The 18,713-nt window shown below is 40.3% G+C and overlaps 1 protein-coding gene across 1 annotated transcript; it reads right to left on the reverse strand.

Moving 5' to 3' along the window:
• Nucleotides 1-1,264: 1,264 nt before the first annotated feature.
• LOC137096495 (phenazine biosynthesis-like domain-containing protein) lies at nucleotides 1,265-18,668 on the reverse strand. Its single transcript, XM_067465674.1, has 10 exons — nucleotides 18,606-18,668; nucleotides 14,372-14,522; nucleotides 12,916-13,015; nucleotides 11,829-11,927; nucleotides 11,630-11,739; nucleotides 11,502-11,531; nucleotides 9,332-9,420; nucleotides 7,459-7,637; nucleotides 5,351-5,413; nucleotides 1,265-3,009 (listed from the first exon to the last, which is right to left on the reverse strand). Exons 2-10 carry the CDS (start codon nucleotides 14,453-14,455, stop codon nucleotides 2,897-2,899), a joined length of 867 nt encoding a protein of 288 aa, XP_067321775.1. The 5' UTR covers nucleotides 14,456-14,522; nucleotides 18,606-18,668; the 3' UTR covers nucleotides 1,265-2,896.
• Between the last annotated feature and the right edge of the window lie 45 nt (nucleotides 18,669-18,713).

Genomic DNA, 18,713 nt, shown 5'->3' on the forward strand with positions numbered 1-18,713 from the left:
TCTCCTCTCTTGTAGTTTGAAGCCATTGTTCCCCATCCTAGTCTCCAGGGAAGCAGAAAACAAGCTTGCTCCCTCCTCCCTGTGGCTTCCTCTCACATATTTATACATGGCTATCATATCTCCTCTCAGCCTTCTCTTCTTCAGGCTAAACATGCCCAGCTCCTTAAGCTGCTCCTCATAGGGCTTGTTCTCCAGACCCTTGATCATTTTAGTCGCCCTCCTGTGGACACATTCCAGCTTGTCAATATCTCTCTTCAATTGTGGTGCCCAGAATTGGACACAATATTCCAGGTGTGGTCTAACCAAAGCAGAATAGAGGGGTCGCATTACTTCCCTAGATCTAGACACTATGCTCCTCTTGATGCAGGCCATAATCCCATTGGCTTTTTTTGCCACTACATCACATTGTTGGCTCATGTTTAACTTGTTGTCCACGAGTACGCCAAGACCTTTTTCACACATACTGCTCTCGAGCGAGGCGTCCCCCATTTTGTATCTTTGCATTTCGTTTTTCCTGCCCAAGTGGAGTATCTTGCATTTGTCACTGTTGAACTTTGTTTTGTTAGTTTTGGCCCATCTCTCTAATCTGTCAAGATCGTTTTGAATCCTGCTCCTGTCCTCTGGAGTATTGGCTATCCCTCCCAATTTGGTATCGTCTGCAAACTTGATGATCATGCCTTCTAGCCCTTCATCTAAGTCATTAATAAAGATGTTGAACAGGACCGGGCCCAGGATGGAACCCTGCAGCACTCCACTCGTCACTTCTTTCCAGGATTAAGAGGAAGCATTGGTGAGCACCCTCTGTGTTCGTCCATTTAACCAATTACAGATCCGCCTCACTGTAGTTTTGCCTAGCCCACATTGGACTAGTTTGTTTGCCAGAAGGACATGGGGGACCTTGTCGAAGGCCTTACTGAAATCCAAGCTGATTTGATTCTGAACCAGTGCCTGTTTCTCGTAATGGACTGTATGAAGGCACACACACTGAAATCTAATCCAAGAAAGAGAGATGTGTTCCTGCTCACTGGAAAGGCAGATTAGAAAACAGGGATTCAGCTTGGGTTGGAGTGGTTACACTCCCCTTGAAGAGGCAGGTTCACAGCTTGTGTGAACTTCTGGATTCGGACACAGATTCAAAAATCAACATGCCTTTGTACCTTAATAGAAGACCACACAGAATCACTTGTTAAATCACTGTGCCTTCACAGGTTCAGAAAGTATTCAAGGATGAAAAGGTCAATGGACATGGACTGAGAGGCAGGGCTTAAGAGACATTTTTAATGGAAAAAAGGCAGATACATGATTACTCAATTTATTTAATTTGTAGATTAAACATTCATTATTAGTGTAGAAAATTCCTCATCATGATTTCTAAAATTAAAATAATCTCTTTTATATTCATTGATTATTATTTGGACAGATCTGATGGAATACAATATGACTTTTATGTGTAACTAGGCCTGTTCAATGCATGGTTCTAAATCAGGGGTCCTCAAACTAAGGCCCGAGGGCCAGATGCGGCCCTCCAAGGTCATTTATCCAGCCCTCGCACAGAGTCAACCTAGGTCTGAAATGACTTGAAAGCACACAACAACAACAATCCTATCTCATCAGCCAAAAGTAGGCCCACACTTCCCATTGAAATACTAATACATTTATATTTATTAAATTGTTCTTCATTTTAATTATTGTATTGTTTTTAAGTGTTATTTGCACTACAAATAAGATATGTGCAGTGTGCATAGGAATTCATTCATATTTTTTTCAAATTATAATCTGGCCTTCCCAACAGTTTGAGGGACTGTGACCTGGCCCTCTGTTTAAAAAGAGGACCCCTGTTCTAAATGGTTCTAAAGTACTTACAAAACTAAAGTTCTGGTGGTGAAAGTTTCAGAACTCTAACAAAACTCTCAAAATTTCATTATAAATGGTAGTTCCTAATTGGTTCTGTCATAAAAATCACCAATAATGAAATAATAATTAAATTTTGAAAGAGTTCTGAAATTTTCACCACCAGAACTTTAGTTTTGTAAGTACTTTAGAACCATTTAGAACCATGTATTGAACAGGCCTAGTATGTAGGAGAGGTGCTAAAACCCCTTTACAGACCCATGAAGAGGCGTAACCAGAGGCGGCCCTAGGTAATTTTCAACGGTAAGCAAACAGTATTTTGCCCCCCCCCCCCCAACCAATCATTGATATATATTTTCTGTTCATCGTGGGAGTTCTGTGTGCCATATTTGGTTCAATTCCATCATTGGTGGAGGTCAGAATGCTCTTTGATTGTAGGTGAACTATACATTCCAGTAACTACAACTTGCATATATCAAGGTCTATTTTCCCCCAAGAGCACCTCAAAAGCACCCCTGGGCAAAATCAACTATACTGCAAATGCTTACTTTGCATAATGGGTTGAGCCGCCCCTGGGCGTAACAGGACATTGTCAAGCGTGCCAAGGACATTGTGACATGAGACACATTGGGCATTAAAGTGCACTGCACATTGATGCTCACCATGTACTCATGAGTAGCAGGCATGTTGCTGGATCTGCAACATAGCAACCCAAAAGCACTGACATTACATGCAATACATATTTCTAAATCCTGCAGACATCAAGTTCACTTAGGCATAAGGCTCCAACATGATTCCTATATTTTCACTATTAAAAAAAATCATCTTTGTAATTTAACTCTACTTATAGTCACAACAGTATTTACTATGATACTGATTATATACTGATGGTTAACTATCTCACTGATTACAGTGCAATCAATGCTTCTAAACTATGAATATTATGCCTTTGAAATTAAGTAGTCACGTTTTGCCAATTAAGACGTGCATCCGCATCAGCAGCATTGGGAACGATCTGATGGCTGGAAAGTGTATCTGGTTTTCTTCAAATGGTCAGAACACCTTTTAACACAATGCTTGATTGGCCACCAAGGTCTACTCTTCCATCCTGCCGAAGTGAAATCTTCAGCCTTCCTCCACGAGCAGAACACTGAAATGCTGAACAAAGAGATGAAGAAAGGTTGAATTTGTACATGGTTGTGTCACTCAAAGCTAGCCAAATAACAACATCTACTTCTCAAGATCCAGAGGAGGGCGACTAAAATGATCAAGGGTATGGAGAACAAGCCCTATGAGGAGTGGCTTAAAGAGCTGGGCATGTTTAGCCTGAAGAAGAGAAGGCTGAGAGGAGACATGAAAAAAATGTATAAATACATGAGAGAAAGGCATTGGGAGGAGGGAGCAAGCTTGTTTTCTGCTTCCCTGGAGACTAGGACATGAAACAATGGCTTCAAACTACAAGAAAGGAGATTCCATCTGAACATGAGGAAGAACTTCCTGACTGTGAGAGCCGTTCAGCAGTGGAACTCTCTGCCCTGGAGTGTGGTGGAGGCACCTTCTTTGGAAGCTTTTAAGCAGAGGCTGGATGGCCATCTGTCAGGGGTGCTTTGAATGCAATATTCCTGCTTCTTGGCAGGGGGTTGGACTGGATGGCCCATGAGGTCTCTTCCAACTCTACAATTCTATGATTCTATAATTCTATGATTCTATCCAGATCCAGACTGAATTATATTTAGTATACCGATTTATTTTATTGAATTTGATATGTGTATGTGCATTTAATTTCTTCGGTATGATTATATTTGTATCCAATCCATTGTTTCTCATAAAGTACTTGTTTAGCTCCAACCTTAAAGGAAAATGAATTTTAAGATATCTTTATCTTAATTTGCTAGTAGTTGCATCTTCCAAGATTGGTTGAGACAAAAGACACGCCTTATTTCAAAGTATTCATATATTTTATAAAACTTACAGGACATTTCCTAAAAATAAAGTTTGTGCAAAACAGATAAAATTGATACGTAACTGAAAAATATGAACACACTTTAGTACATGAGACAAGTTAAATCATTTTATGTACATGTGGTCCACTCGCTGCTGTTATGTTTGGTTTACAGCTTTTTTCTCTTTATGTTTTGTGTATATTGTTTATATGTTTACTAGCTGTCCCCTGCCATGCATTGCTGTGGCCCAGTCTGGTGATCTGGAAAATAAAGTAATGAGAAAGTGTTGGTTTCTAATATATGTAATGTCTTTATGCTTGTGGATAAACAGTATTTCTTGCCCTGGTGAAAGGAGTTGGACTGGATGGCCTTAAGGCAGCATTTCCCAACCTGGGAAGACCCGGGGGGGGGGTCACCAGGGGGTGTCAAAAGGGTCACCAAAGACCACCAGAAAACACAGTATTTTCTGTTGGTCATGATGGTTCTGTGTGGGAAGTTTGCCCCAATTCTGTCATTGGTGGGGTTCAGATTGCTCCTTGATTGTAGGTGAACTATAAATCCCAGTAACTACAACTCCCAAATGTCAAGGTGTATTTCCCCCAAACTCCATCTGTGTTTATATTTGGGCATATTGAGTATTCGTGCCAAGTTTGGTCCAGATCCATCATTGTTTGAGTCCACAGTGCCCTCTAGATGTAAGTGGACTACAACTCCAAAACTTAAGGTCAATGCCCACCAAAACCTTCTAGTGTTTTCTCTTGGTCAGGGGAGTCCTGTGTGCCAAGTTTGGTTCAATTCCATCAGTGGTGGAGTTCAGAATGCTCTTTGATTATAGGTGAACTATAAATCCCAGCAACTACAACTCCCAAATGACAAAATCATAATTTTTTGAGTAATGTACACTCCTTGTGTTGTGAGATGTTTTGTTGCTAAATTTGATGTGATTTCGTTCATTGGTTCTTTTGTTTTTAAGGTACTCATTATGCACAGAACATTTATATATAGAGAGATGTTTTATACTTTAATGCTATGTTGTTTATTTTATTGCAATTTGTATCTTATTTTATTGTAATCTGTTGTTCGGGCTTGGCCTCGTGTAAGCCGCCCCGAGTCCCCGTTGGGGGAGATGGTGGCGGGGTATAAATAAAGATGATGATGACGATGACGATGATGATGATTATTATTATTATTAATATGTACATTAGATGTGTTATAAACTCAATTAAATTCCAGTGTGGGGAAAAAATACGAAGGGTTGTGATTTATGAAATGACAAGAGTAGAATGCTCAATTTGGAGGAACTACATGAAAAAGTGGTTGCGATTTTCACATCCTTATAGGGACAGAAGGCACTCATGTATCCATGGGCCTCTTTTAACTATGCAGCACTATGGCCTGGGACTGTTAGATATTTTTGTAGTTCTGGTTTTTCAGGTTTAGCCTGAAGTAGGAGGTCTGGAGATTTTTTTAAAAAAAAAATGGTTGTACCCAAGCTGTTCTGGAAACCTTTTAGATCAAAGGAGTAGAATAAAAATGCTACAAACAGGAATTCTTACCACACATTTCCTTTTTCCCCAGTTGCTCTGACCAGTAACTACTTAAAACAGTGTGGGCAAATCCTTAAAAGGAAATGGAAAGAAGGTAAGATTACAGAAGCAGTAACAGCAACACTAAGTATTTATGTAGCAAGTGTTTAAAACTCATCACATGCTTCATTTCAGAAATTACCTAAAACTTACAGGACATTTCCTAAAAATAACGTTTGTGCAAAACAGATAAAATTGACATGTAACTGAAAAATATGGACACAAGCACACTTTAGTACACAAGACAAGTTAAATCATTTTATGTACATGCTTTTATGTAAATGCAAGCAAGATCTTATAGCAAAGTGGGTATGAACGAAGAAACAAAAAGCACTGTGAAGGTCTCTCAGGGGCGCTCTATGTGTCCATGGGATCCTGATGTAGTTCTAACTGGCTGTCAACTCTCTATCAAGGTTCTATCATTGAGGGTTTAGAAATTCAGATTTTAAAAGGAAGTGCACCCAGGAATGTGAATGGAAAGAAGGCACTAAAATGCATCCCTGGCTTGGCTCCCACTATCCCAGAGTCACCCCTTTGCCTACATAGCCCCACCCTGAGATTGCTTGATTAGTCTTGCAGGACCATGATTCACCTACTGAAAAAGTAGAGACATTTTACTGATAAGTAAAGCATATAAAAGTATATTTTAAAAATCACAAGCAAGATCCCTAATCACAAAACTTGACCAGGAGCATTGCAAAGATTGACCAGGACGCAATACTGCCAAGACACATCCGTCATCTGTGAGTGTAATTCCAACCCCACCAGCCCACCTCCACATAAGACCCATCAAAGAGGGCTTTGCAACCTAGGAATGATAGAAAGACAGGTCATGTGCATTTCCTATTCCTTATATCAGGGGTCCTCAAACTATGGCCCGGGGGCCAAATACGGTCCTCCAAGGTCATTTACCCGGCCCTCACTCAGGGTCAACCTAAGACTGAAACGACTTGAAAGCACACAACAACAACAACAATCCTATCTCATCAGCCAAAAGCAGGCCCACATTTCCCACTGAAATACTAATAAGTTTATATTTGTTAAAATTGTTCATTTTAATTATTGTATTGTTTTAAAGTGTTTTTTGCACTACAAATAAGATACGTGCATTCATGCTTTTTTCAAATTATAATCCAGCCCTCCAACAGTCTGAGGGACTGTGACCTGGCCCTCTGTTTAAAAAGTTTGAGGACCCCTGCTTTATATGATAGAAAGGTGCCCAACCCTAATTGAAGGTGGTACAGGGCTCTGTCCTTTTGCTGAAAATGATCCAGTATTAAAAAAAACCCTCTAAAATTACAACAGCAAAACAGCAGAGGGGAAACAATCAGGGACATCTAATCACCTCTCAACAAAAGATTCCCCCAGGCACTCCCAGGCCATCAAATGCTAATCAAGGTGGTCAGTTGAAACAGACAGCTCCAACAGACAAGAGTCCTTTGTCCCACCCTGGTCATTAACAGATATATAAACCCATTTTCCTAGTTCCAACAGACCTCACTACTTCTGAGGATGCTTGCCATAGATGCAAATGAAACGTTAGGAGAAAATGCCTCTAGAGCATGGCCATATAGCCCGAAAAAAACCTACAACAACCCATCCATGTGGCTGTTCATCTAGAACAGGGGTCCTCAAATTATGGCCCGAGGGCCAGATATGTCCCTTCAAGGTCATCTAACCGGCCCTCACTCAGGGCAACCTAAGTCTGAAACGACTTGAAATCACACAACAATAACAACAATCCAAATTCAAATCAGCCAAAAGCAGATCCACACTTCCCACTGAAATACTAATACGTTTATATTTATTAAAATTGTTCTTCATTTTAATTGTTCTATTGTTTTAAAGTGTTTTTTGCACTACAAATAAGATATGTGCAGTGTGCATAGGAATTCATTCATTTTTTTTCCAAATTATAATCCGGCCCTCCAATAGTTTGAGGGATTTTGACCTGGTCCTCTGTTTAAAAAGTTTGCGGACCCCTGGTCTAGAATACCGACATAATTAAGCAACAACTAGGAACTTTTCCATAACCTCTGTCAAACAAACACTCTCTGTTCACATGCAAAAAAACACACCTGTAACTGGATCCTCCGAAACACCATACCAAGGTGCAAAGTAGCGGGAGTAGAAGTCATAGCTTTCCAGTTTCCCATGGCCATCTCCCTTCAGTGTGACGATTACTCCTTTTATTTTCCCAGTCTTCTCAGCTGACATCAGTTTTTCGGCATCCACTTTCAGTTTCTCCAGATCAGCCCTTGATGTTTAAGCATTGAATGTGAAATAAAAAGAACAATAACAACCAAACATGTAATTTAGATGCAGATAACTAGAATGAATATGGCAGCATTACATCCAAGCCTGTAAGGCTTGTATAATCTGGCATAATTAGGGAATGTGATGCCTTCCAGATGTTGTTGGACTGCAATTTTCATCATCTTGCAGTTCAACAACATTCTCTAGTCTTCCGAATAAAAAATATTGACTGTAATCGAAACAGTAGGATAAAGTAGGGGTGAAGGAAGACAGAAATACAGAAGATTATGCTAAATTTTGCTCAGTTATAATAAAGGAGACATCACAGTATGTTTGTTCTGTGACTGAGCTCTGGAACAGATTAATATCATTTTAATGCATTTCAATTGAGAGATTTGCTTTGACTTATGAACAAATTAAGTTACGAGCTTGGTCACAATTCCATTGTATTTTATATTTAGGGATATCTCGCTTTCAATTAAGGAGGCTGCCATTTGTTCCCACTAAATATGTAAACCCAACTTTTGCTGCAGAAATAGCTAAACCCAAGTGAGAACAGTTTCCAGATCCTGTTACATTTCCATGCATTTTAATGGAGGCAGACCTACTAGCCACAAGCTCACTGTAGTTGCTGCCTCTGTCTTCGTAACACAGTCTCTGCGGAGAGATTTTCGGAAGTCACCATTAGTTTGTTTTGAAGGCTTATGTGAGGGCTTTTGTTTTATTTTGACCATATGCTCACCTTGAGCATATGGTCTAAGGGGAAGGGACCTCTGCTAAGTCGCTGACTTGCTTGGGGCAGAACTAACAGCCACAATAATAATAATAATAATAATAATAATAATAATAATAACTTTATTCATTTACCGCTCCATCTCCCCCTCAGATTCCCAGGTAACATCACAAAACATACAAAGTAAAAACAACATAACCATAAAATTAACAAAACAAAATATAAGCATAAAAATTCTCACCATAACACACATATAAAAAAAGAAATTCTGCTTGTTCAAGGCAATTTAAAAATTTAAAAGGCTGGGCCACGATTTGTGCAAGCCCAAAAATATATCAGTAAAAGGTATTACAGCATAACAGAGGTGGAAAAAATAATTGCAAGGATGGGGGCACAAGGATCTGCTGTTGACTGCTGCAATGTTTGTCTTCTTAACAGAAAACCTCACTGACTTCACTTACAGCTTGAAAGAGGAGGTCAGAACACTGCAGTTAAGTGTCAAGATGCTTCAAAGTATCAGCAGAACCCAAGGACATCCGGGACAGAACAGAGGGAGAACTGATCCCATGGAACCAACAAGAAGAAAATGCCAATGAGAACGAAGAAGAGTACAACACTGAAAAAGCACTCAGAGGATATTCACTGTCAGGAGTAGAAAAAAAATAGAATGGATTTAGAATAGATCCAACATAGAAATCACTTCCTATATGTTCCTGAAGATAATGAGGGTGAAGAAGCACAAAGAGGAGGCCAGCAGCAAGAGATATGTCAAGGAAAAAGCCAACTTAACAACTAACTGCAGCAAAAAATGGCCTTGGTAGTAGAGAAAGCCCTTTTTAACTCTCTATGATTCCGTTATTCAATGCCAAATAAACTGAAGAAGCCATAGAAGGAGGAGGGAAGTGGGACACAGACAATGTACAAATAACTACCCAAGAAATGTGTAACAGAAATGCAAGTACCTTTCATAAGCATCACTGAGACGAACAAGAAGGTTTTTTGTGTCTGGAGAATAGCGAACATCCTGAACACTCTTATCGCCTACAGCTGCCTGGAGATAAAAATGCATGATAATCTTTGCACATCATTACCATACTTCATTTTCATGCACCATTTTATTAAAGTTCTAATAAAGTCTGCCTTGGCAGGAAAATTTATAAAGTGGCCACCTCTCCCAATATTCCCCTAGTGGAGGTGTGAGTAGGTGTGCCCCCCATCTGCATCAGGCGAGGCGCCTGGCTCCCTATCTGTCCAGGGACGACCTGGCTACGGTGATCCAGGCTACGGTCATCTCAAGGTTGGACTACTGTAACGCCCTCTACATAGACCTGCCTTTGTCGGTGATCCGGAAACTTAAACTAGTGCAAAATGCTGCTGCCCGGCTTCTCGTAGGGGTCCCAGAGAGGTGTCATATCACTCCAATCTTGCAGCAACTGCACTGGTTGCCAACTGAGCAACTTTTAAGGCCTTATATGGCCTGGGGTCGGAGTACCTGAGCGACCACCTCACCCCGTACCAACCCCCGAGATCACTCCGTTCAGACGATCAGAATCTCCTTGAAGTTCCCAATTTTAGGACCATTCCCCTGATGTCTACTAGGCATAGAGCATTCACGGTGGTGGCTCCTTACCTGTGGAATGCCTTGCCAGCGGAAACACGAGCTCTCCGAGACTTACTATCTTTTCGTAGAGCTTGTAAAACTTATTTATTTAGGCTGGCATTTGAATTTTGCTGATTGAAATTTTTCTTTGATTTTGAATGTAATGTATCGCATATGTATATTGTAAACCGCTCCGAGCCTTCGAGGAGTGGCGGTATACAAAAATTGATTAATAAATAAAAATAAATAAAAATAAAGCCAAAAGGGTCTTGATGCTCCCAATGTTGTTTTTACACAAACATCCCTTCATATCCTCTAAGGCAGGGATGGGGAATCTTTCTTCTGCCAAGGATCACTTGGATATGTATAACATCATTGCCAGGTCAAACAATATATAATTCTATTATTATAAGTTATATCTTAAATCAAATGAAAGCTTGAAAGCCAACGCAGTACACGTGGCTGCCTGAATGCATACATGTTTACCAGCTTCAGTTCAGTTGGCAAAAACAAGAGCAGCAGAAGGATAATGCAACTGCATGAGGAAAGGAACTGGGAAGCAGCTTGGGTCTAAATAGTAAGTGGTACCCAGCCCATAGAAGAATCAGCGTGGTGGTTCTAAGGAGCAATAGGAGACAGGTTAAGTGCGTGCATGGACTGGTGAAGGATGCCTGCCTCAGGACAGACCAAATGATTTTGCGGGCCTTATATGGTACTTGGTTCAGTATTTGGGTGAGAGACCAAGGAGCAGACAAAAATATGTTGGGGCCATATACAGCCCCAGGGCCAGATGTTCCCCAACCCTGCTCTAAGTGAAAGGCAAACATTACAGGATCACAGTGGAGAATGCAGGTGATAAAACTCTTCGCCTGCAATTCTAGAGTCTCAATTTGGAGTCAGTCTGCAGAGATTATTTGAGATTAAAAATAAAATAAATAAAATGATGGAACTGCTGGATCCATCTTCAAAGTACACTTTTATCTGACGTCAAAACTCCAAAGGAATCACTGGGGGTGCAAATGATTACAGGCAACAATTTCTCACTATGGTAACTATAACAAAATCCAAAAGGGATGGCTACATTATTTAAAAATGTTTGAATTCTGAAATAGAAGACAGTATCTCCTAATTTTTTTACAGAGGTGCATGGCAATTTTAAGAAATTCAGAAGGACTTTTTTTTTTCATCATGGCACAGACGTTATTCATTGGGTTAATAAAAATTATCTTTCAGAGTTCATAACTTAATTACTATCTTGAGTAATTATCTTAACACTATCTTGAGTAAAACATCCTCATGCAGAACAAAATTCATGAGTTAATAAAAAGATCTCATCAAATATTCAAATTATATTTACAAAATCTGGTGTACAAAGGCCATGCTGGAAATATGTCAACAACATACAAAGCCATACTATTCCAGGAAAAAAGAGAGCAACTCTGCCAAAACCACATGAGAAACAGGACTGATTAATAACACTTAATCCCAATGCAGTACAACACAATCATTACACTATAATAATGGGGCCATACCTTCACTAACTCTTCCACTTCCTTAATATCCTGAGTAAAAAAGAGAAAAAAATGAAAATAATGCATGAATTTTATCTTCTCATTTGAAGAAATGCTAGCAATTGGAAAAGGAACTATTTCAATTTAACCTGTGGATGGGTGAAATAAAGGGGCAAATCCAAGATTATATGATCTTCGGCTTCTCTGGCAATCAATTCCCCACTCCGTGTTAGAAATGTGAGAGTGCAATTCGCATTTTCTGTTTTTAAATGAGAAAAAAATATAACTATAATGCAGGCTTCTAAAGTATTCACAGTATCAAACACAAAATTGGTAAATGTTATTTACTCTTGTTATGGAATAGGATAGCAGCCGATGCAAGGGTGGCATGACCACAGAGAGGGAGCTCTTCAGTTGGGGTAAACCACCTCAGTCCAAAATGGGAGCCTAAGAAAAGAAATGATGAGAGCCAGTAACAACTACATTTAGGCTATAATATACTTCTTCAAAAAGAACAGAGAAGGTGAGTTTTCATACATTATATTAAGCTTGCTGACTTACACATGATTAAGCCATCAATATATTTTTTAAAGTTGCTGCATGATATAAAGTTGCATAATTCAGTTGTACTAAATGGAATGCTAAAGATTATGTTCTTTGTCTGAAGCACAACCCTTACTGGCCAAGAGACATCAAGGCTGAAATTACACAAACTGAAGGAGCATTGGATCCAAGCCACTTCCAACCTCAGGATATGGGAAAGCACTCAGAATTACCACTCAGAATTTCCATTATATGATGTTTTTAGATTGTACTATTAGCATTGAATCCTTGATGTAACCCGGTCTAAGTCCCTCTACGTAGGTTGAGAAGATCGGGATATAAATGTTTTAAATAATAAATAATACCATCATTTGTGTATGTCATTATGACCACATGGTGGCTGGCTATGTCCCTGGGAAGCCCGGGTCTAAAGAGTAAGTGGCACTCAACTCCTTCAACATTTATCCATGTTCACCTCTTTTTTGTTGTTTGTTTTTGCTCTTTTGGTAGCAGATCTTAAGACAGAGCAGAACTACTAACAGGTCATTCAAATGGCAGATCAATGGCAGAAAGGATTTCTGCAAGAGAAAGGACTTATGATCTATCTTAATTCTCTATAGCCACCACACTTTGAATCAGGGTTTTACTTTCAGTTAATAAATAGCCTATTTAAAGATGAGTTGACATACCTTTATTGAAAGGCTAATGCCAGCACTGTTTCTTCTCCAAAATAGAAAACAAAGGGTGACTTCACATAACACCTTTTCTATCCATCTTTCTATTCAATTTCCTTTTCACCATTTTCCTTCAATATTAATAAATAAAAACCACGATTTACCTGAAACCACCAGTGAAACAACATTTTTTTAAAAATTTATCAAAAGGGTCTTACTTTTGGCAAAATCATCTGTCGGGTTCAATTTTCTGAGGAATGCAGTTACTGTAAGGTTCATTTCATTTGCAATTTTTTGGTGCCAGTTTTCTTCCAGTTCCTAATTGGGAAAAAGCATTTTATAGCAAATATAAGATGGTTCGTGCATGCTTTGAAATATTTTCCATCATGTGCATTTCATAAAGACCCCATGATTGGGACCTAAAGCTTAAGATGCTTCTGATTCTCATTTTTATCCAACATATCCACCAACCATGATCAGGTAAAGGTAAAGGTTTTCCCCTGACATTAAGTCCAGTCATGTCTGACTCTGGGGTGTGGTGCTCATCTCCATTTCTAAGCCGAAGAGCCGGCGTTGTCAATAGACACCTCTAGGGTCATGTGACCAGCATGACTGCATGGAGCGCCATTACCTTCCCGCCAGAGCGGTACCTATTGATTTGCATGTTTTTGAACTGCTAGGTTGGCAGAAGCTAGGGCTGACAGTGGAAGCTCAAACCGCTCCCCGGAATTGAACCTGCGATCTTTTGGTCAACAAGCTCAGCAGCTCAGCGCCTTAACCCACTGTACCACCGGGGACTACACGCATACCACACACACAAATCTTTTTCTGTTTTCCTAAGCAACCAGTTCATCTCTGAGTATATGTAAAAGCTGCCATGTGTATTGAGTGATCTAGAGCAGGGGTCCTCAAACTAAGGCCCGGGGGCCAGATGTGGCCCTCCAAGGTCATTTACCTGGCCCTCGCTCAGGGTCAACCTAAGTCTGAAAAGACTTGAAAGCACATAACAACAACAATTCTATCTAATCAGCCAAAAGCAGCCCACATTTCCCATTGAAATACTAATAAGTTTATATGTGTTTACATTGTTCCTCATTTTAATTATTGTATTGTTTTTAAGTGTTTTTTACACTACAAATAACATATGTGCAGAATGCATAGCGATTCATTCTTTTCTTTTTCTTTTTCAAATTATAATCCGGCCCACCAGCAGTTTGAGGGACTGTGACCTGGCCCTCTGTTTAAAAAGTTTGTGGACCCCTGATCTAAAAGATGAAAGACTTGTATGGGACAGGAAATGCGGTATTTCTCCATTATAAGTCAACTCTGAAAAGGGACACAGACTTGGTGCAGTAAACTGTAAAGAAAGGAGACAGCTATTGTGTGACGTACAGACCGCAGAAAGACTATGAGCAGTATTTTGGTGTGTGATCCGAAGGAAGATACAAGTCCACTGGTGCCCCTCAAACCACTTTCTAAAGAGAATTTTTATTAGTTAATAACTTTTTAATTTCTGAAGAAACAGCACGTCATTGCACCATAACACCTAAACTGTCACTAGTTAAACAAAGTCATATTGAAATTAGCAGAAACTGCATCAATTCACCAACCAAAAATTAGGATATTGTTAAGCAATAGTCATGTTTAAGTTAAAGGCAAATGTCAAAAACTTACATCTTCAAGAAGACAAACAGCTGCAGGGTTGCCACGAAATGGCTGATCTGTAAATGTATCAATGGTGAAAATAGAAATCTGCATTTTCCCTCTTTGGAGTTTTGCTTGTTTTCAGAAGGTTCTCTTGCAAAATGGTAACTCTTCTTTCCAACTGTTGTACAAATGTCTTAGTTAATATTAAACCCAGGGAAGAAAAAGAGACAATACCCTTAATCTATATTTATCTTCTGTGTAAAGACAACCCCCTCATTAAATTCTACTAAGAAAACCCTACGGCAAGGTCACCACAAGAACTATGAACACCCAAGAACCGCAGTGCAAAACACCATTAGTAAAGACGTATTTTTATGTATTGTAATCGTGTTCTCAAGGTTTTATGTCTTGTTAATTATGTTATTAGTATAATTATGCTTACTCGATTATTCATACTCTGTTTTTCATTTTGATGTTAATTTCTCTTTTGTCATAAATTCGTGGTTATTAAAGTAAAGGTTTCCCCTGACATTAAGTCTAGTTGTGTCCAACTCTGGAGAGTAGTGCTCATCTCCATGTCTAAGCTGAAGAGCCGGCGTTGTCCGTAAACACCTCCTAGGTCATGGGGCCAGCATGGCTGCATGGAGCACCATTACCTTCCTGCCAAAACGGTACCTATTGATCTACTCACATTTGCATGTTTTCAAACTGGGCCTAACAGCGGGAGCTCACCCTGCTCTCTGGATTCGAACTGCTGACCTTTCGGTCAGCAAGTTTAGCAACTCAGTGGTTTAACCCGCTGCGCCACGAGGGAGCCATGGTTATTACCTTGTATAGTTTTATTTTGAGATGCTTGTATTTGTGTAGGACATTGTATCTTTGCCTTTTTTGTGTGTATAAACTGCCCTGAGAGGCGATATATAAATAAAGTTTTATTTTATTATATTATAGAAATTTGCCAATATAGTTTTGTGGCTGTGAGAATTACAATACAAAAGTCTTGGAATGGGAAAAAAGAAGTACTCATTAAGGACTGGAGAAGAAAATTAGTCGAGTATATCCAAATGGCCAAGCTCTCCAATAACATAAGGGGAAGAAACAATGAAGAATTACTTAGAAAATTGAGACTTGTTTTTGGGTACTTAAAAAGAAAATAGATTTTGAAATAGCTGCATAAGGAATATATTAATGTAATGATAAGGATAGAGTTTGGTTTAATAATCGTTCCATATGGTGTGGTGGCGGAAGTCATGGATAGTGGTTTATGGGTGAGAAGGGAGAGGTGGTAGGACTGGGGAAATAGCATGTGTATCTTGATTGTTAAATTTTTAAGATTGTATGTTTTTTTCTTCTTCATATAACAGAATACAAATTTACACAAAAAAGACACCATAGTAGATCCATACTCCCCTTTGCAGTTGTAAACTTTCAGAATTTGGACTCTTGACTATGAGAGTCCTTAATATAATGACTTATAGTTATAATAATATAGCACAATATAATATGTAATAATATAATTGTGTATTATATATTACATATAATATTACTGGTAATACTGCAGTAAAGTGTGGGTTTGTTTTAGGGATTTGAGGGTTGGTTATTTTTGTCTTTGTTCAGCTTCTCACTGCATTGAATGTTTGCCAATATCTGTTGTAAAACACCCTGAGTCCCCTTGGGGAGAAAGGGCAGGATATAAAGTTATTATTGTTGCTGTTGTTACAGTGACATGTTACAATTAAACATATTTTATTGGTTGAACTCATCCTATTCAGTCCTGGGACACTGAAAACTGCATCCCTGTTTAGGCCTTTCCAGGGGTCTGAGGACCTCCTCCGTGTAGCACACAGATTGCTGGCTACATGCTACTGACTGGGAAGATGTGATGAAGTGACTCAAAGCTTGAGGTGAAAGTCCAGAAAACCCACAAAAGGTGAGCCCAGCCTCCTTCCCATCCCAGCCAGCGATACTGGTTGTTCAGAATTGCCAAACATTAAATTAACTGAGCAGAGTTACGTGACCTTGTATATAGCATTTCCTCCGCCAATTTATTTCAACTTGGTCATATAAGGCCAGATAGGCATCTACTTCAATAGAAGTAATAGAAGTTCCTTGAGAAGTCTGACTTGGCCACAATGGTCCACGCTCTTGTTACATCCCGTATAGACTACTGCAACGCATTCTACATAGGGCTGCCTTTGAAGACTTCAACTAGTCCAACGGTCAGGCAGCCAGGTGTGACATACAGGGAACATACAACTCCTTTGTTACGCCAACTCTACTGGCTGCCAATCAGCTTCCGAGCACAATGCAAAGTGCTGGCTTTAACCTTTAGAGCCCTAAATGGTTCTGGCCCAGACTACCTGTCCCAACGTATCTCATCCCACGAGCCATCACGAAGTTTCCGAGCACAATTCAAAGTGCTGGCTTTAACCTTTAGAGCCCTAAATGGTTCTGGCCCAGACTACCTGTCCCAACGTATCTCATCCCACGAGCCATCACGAAGTTTCCGAGCACAATTCAAAGTGCTGGTGTTGACCTATAAATCCCTAAAAGACTCCGGCCCAGTTTACCTGTTCGAACGGATTCTCCCCTATGAATCATCAAGGTTGTTAAGATCTTCTGGAGGGGCCCTGCTCTCGGTCCCACCACCCTCGCAATCGCATCTGGTGGGGACGAGGGACAGAGCCTTCTCGGTGGTGGCCCCTCGGCTCTGGAACTCTCTCCCATTGGAGATTAGAACTGCCCCTTTCCTCCTGACCTGGTGAAAACCTGGCTCTGGGCTCTGGAATCTGGCATTTGATGAGTGAGGCAATAACTCTTGACCACACGGATGGATGGAGATGAATAGTGATTTTATGCTAACGATTTGGCCTTATATAATTATACGATAGTACTTTAATGTATTATTGGATGTGATGTTTTAAACTATTTTAAACTATTGTGTATGAATTCCTTTGTTGTAAACCGGCCTGAGTCCCTTGCTGGAGGTGAGAAGACCGGTATATAAAAGTTCTAAATAAATAAATAAATCATAAGATCTTCAAGAGAGGTCCTGCTCTCAATCCCATCATTATAGCAAACACAGTTGGTGGGGACGAGAGACAGGGCCTTCTCGGCAGTGGCCCCCCGCGTCTGTGGAACTCTCTCCCCAGGGACATCAGGTTGGCCACCTCCCTCCTGTCCTTTAGAAGACAAGTGAAGACTTGGCTCTGGGACCAGGTGTTTAATTAATCGAATAGCGGCAACTGGAAAAAAGACAGGATATTTACGACATTGAATCTGCGTAGACTTGGATTTGGTTTTACCTGCATGTATAATCTACTGTCTAATAATGAGACATGCCGCATTATTACGGGGTGTCTGTGCCCTACACCTCTGGAGAAATTACACTGCTTAGCCGGTATTGCACCACCTGACATCCGCCGGGAAGTAGCAGCCAATAGTGAAAGGACCAAGGCAGTGACATCTCCAGCTCATCCCTTGTTTGGCAGCCAGCACGTCAACGACTTAAATCAAGAAACAGTTTTCTTAGATCTACAGAGACACTCGCTGGAACACCTCAGCAAGCGAGAGTCCAAAAGTGGCAAGCTCAAACCCAGCACCTCAATCTATGGGTGATACCAGATGAGAGACTCCCTCCTGGGCACACAGAAGATTGGGTGACTTGGAAGGCGCTGAACAGACTGCGCTCTGGCACCACAAGATGCAGAGCCAACCTTCAAAAATAGGGCTACAAAGTGGAATCCACGACATGCGAGTGTGGAGAAGAGCAAACCACAGACCACCTGCTGCAATGCATCCTGAGCCCTGCTACATGCACAATGGAGGACCTCCTTGCGGCAACACCAGAGGCACTCCAAGTGGCCACATACTGGTCAAAGGACATTTAATCTACTACCAAGTTTGCAAAATTTGTGGGTTTTTTATCTGTTTGTTTTGTTCTGTTAGAAATATAATACAATGGTATGGTTGCTGATGACACGATAAATAAATAAATCTACTGTCGAATGAATCTGTGTAATGTGTTTTAATGATTTTTAATGTTTTAATGGTTTTTAATGCTTTAATTTTACTTTGAATTGACAGCATCATATGGTGCTTGTGTGAGGCCGCCCTGGTGAAAAGGAAAGGGCCTGAGGCTGTTAGGAATGGTGGGAATGGAAGCCCAAAACACCTGAAGGGCCCAAGTTTACCCATGCCTGCACTGGAGGGAAGAAACAACCACAAAACCTCAAAGAATCCCAGCGCGCCGCCATCTTACACTCTTTCTCTTTCGCGAACCTTGCCCCCGCCGCTCTGCGCGTGCGCAAACGCCGCAGACTGCTTCCACTCACCGCGAGCAAAGATCCCGTTGCAGTGTTCTCGCGAG

The sequence above is a fragment of the Anolis sagrei genome, chromosome 3, assembly GCF_037176765.1.
Source record: "Anolis sagrei isolate rAnoSag1 chromosome 3, rAnoSag1.mat, whole genome shotgun sequence".
Classification (NCBI taxonomy): Eukaryota; Metazoa; Chordata; class Lepidosauria; order Squamata; family Dactyloidae; genus Anolis; species Anolis sagrei.

What these genes read in the sequence shown, in the direction of transcription:
- LOC137096495 (XM_067465674.1), bottom strand. Translation starts at nt 14,455, where the DNA reads ATGCAGATTTCTATTTTCACCATTGATACATTTACAGATCAGCCATTT. An exon ending in CTGTTTGTCTTCTTGAAGAT is followed by an intron (nt 13,016 to 14,371) that starts GTAAGTTTTTGA and finishes TTTCCCAATTAG; the next exon opens with GAACTGGAAGAAAACTGGCA. An exon ending in TATCCTATTCCATAACAAGA is followed by an intron (nt 11,740 to 11,828) that starts GTAAATAACATT and finishes ATTTAAAAACAG; the next exon opens with AAAATGCGAATTGCACTCTC.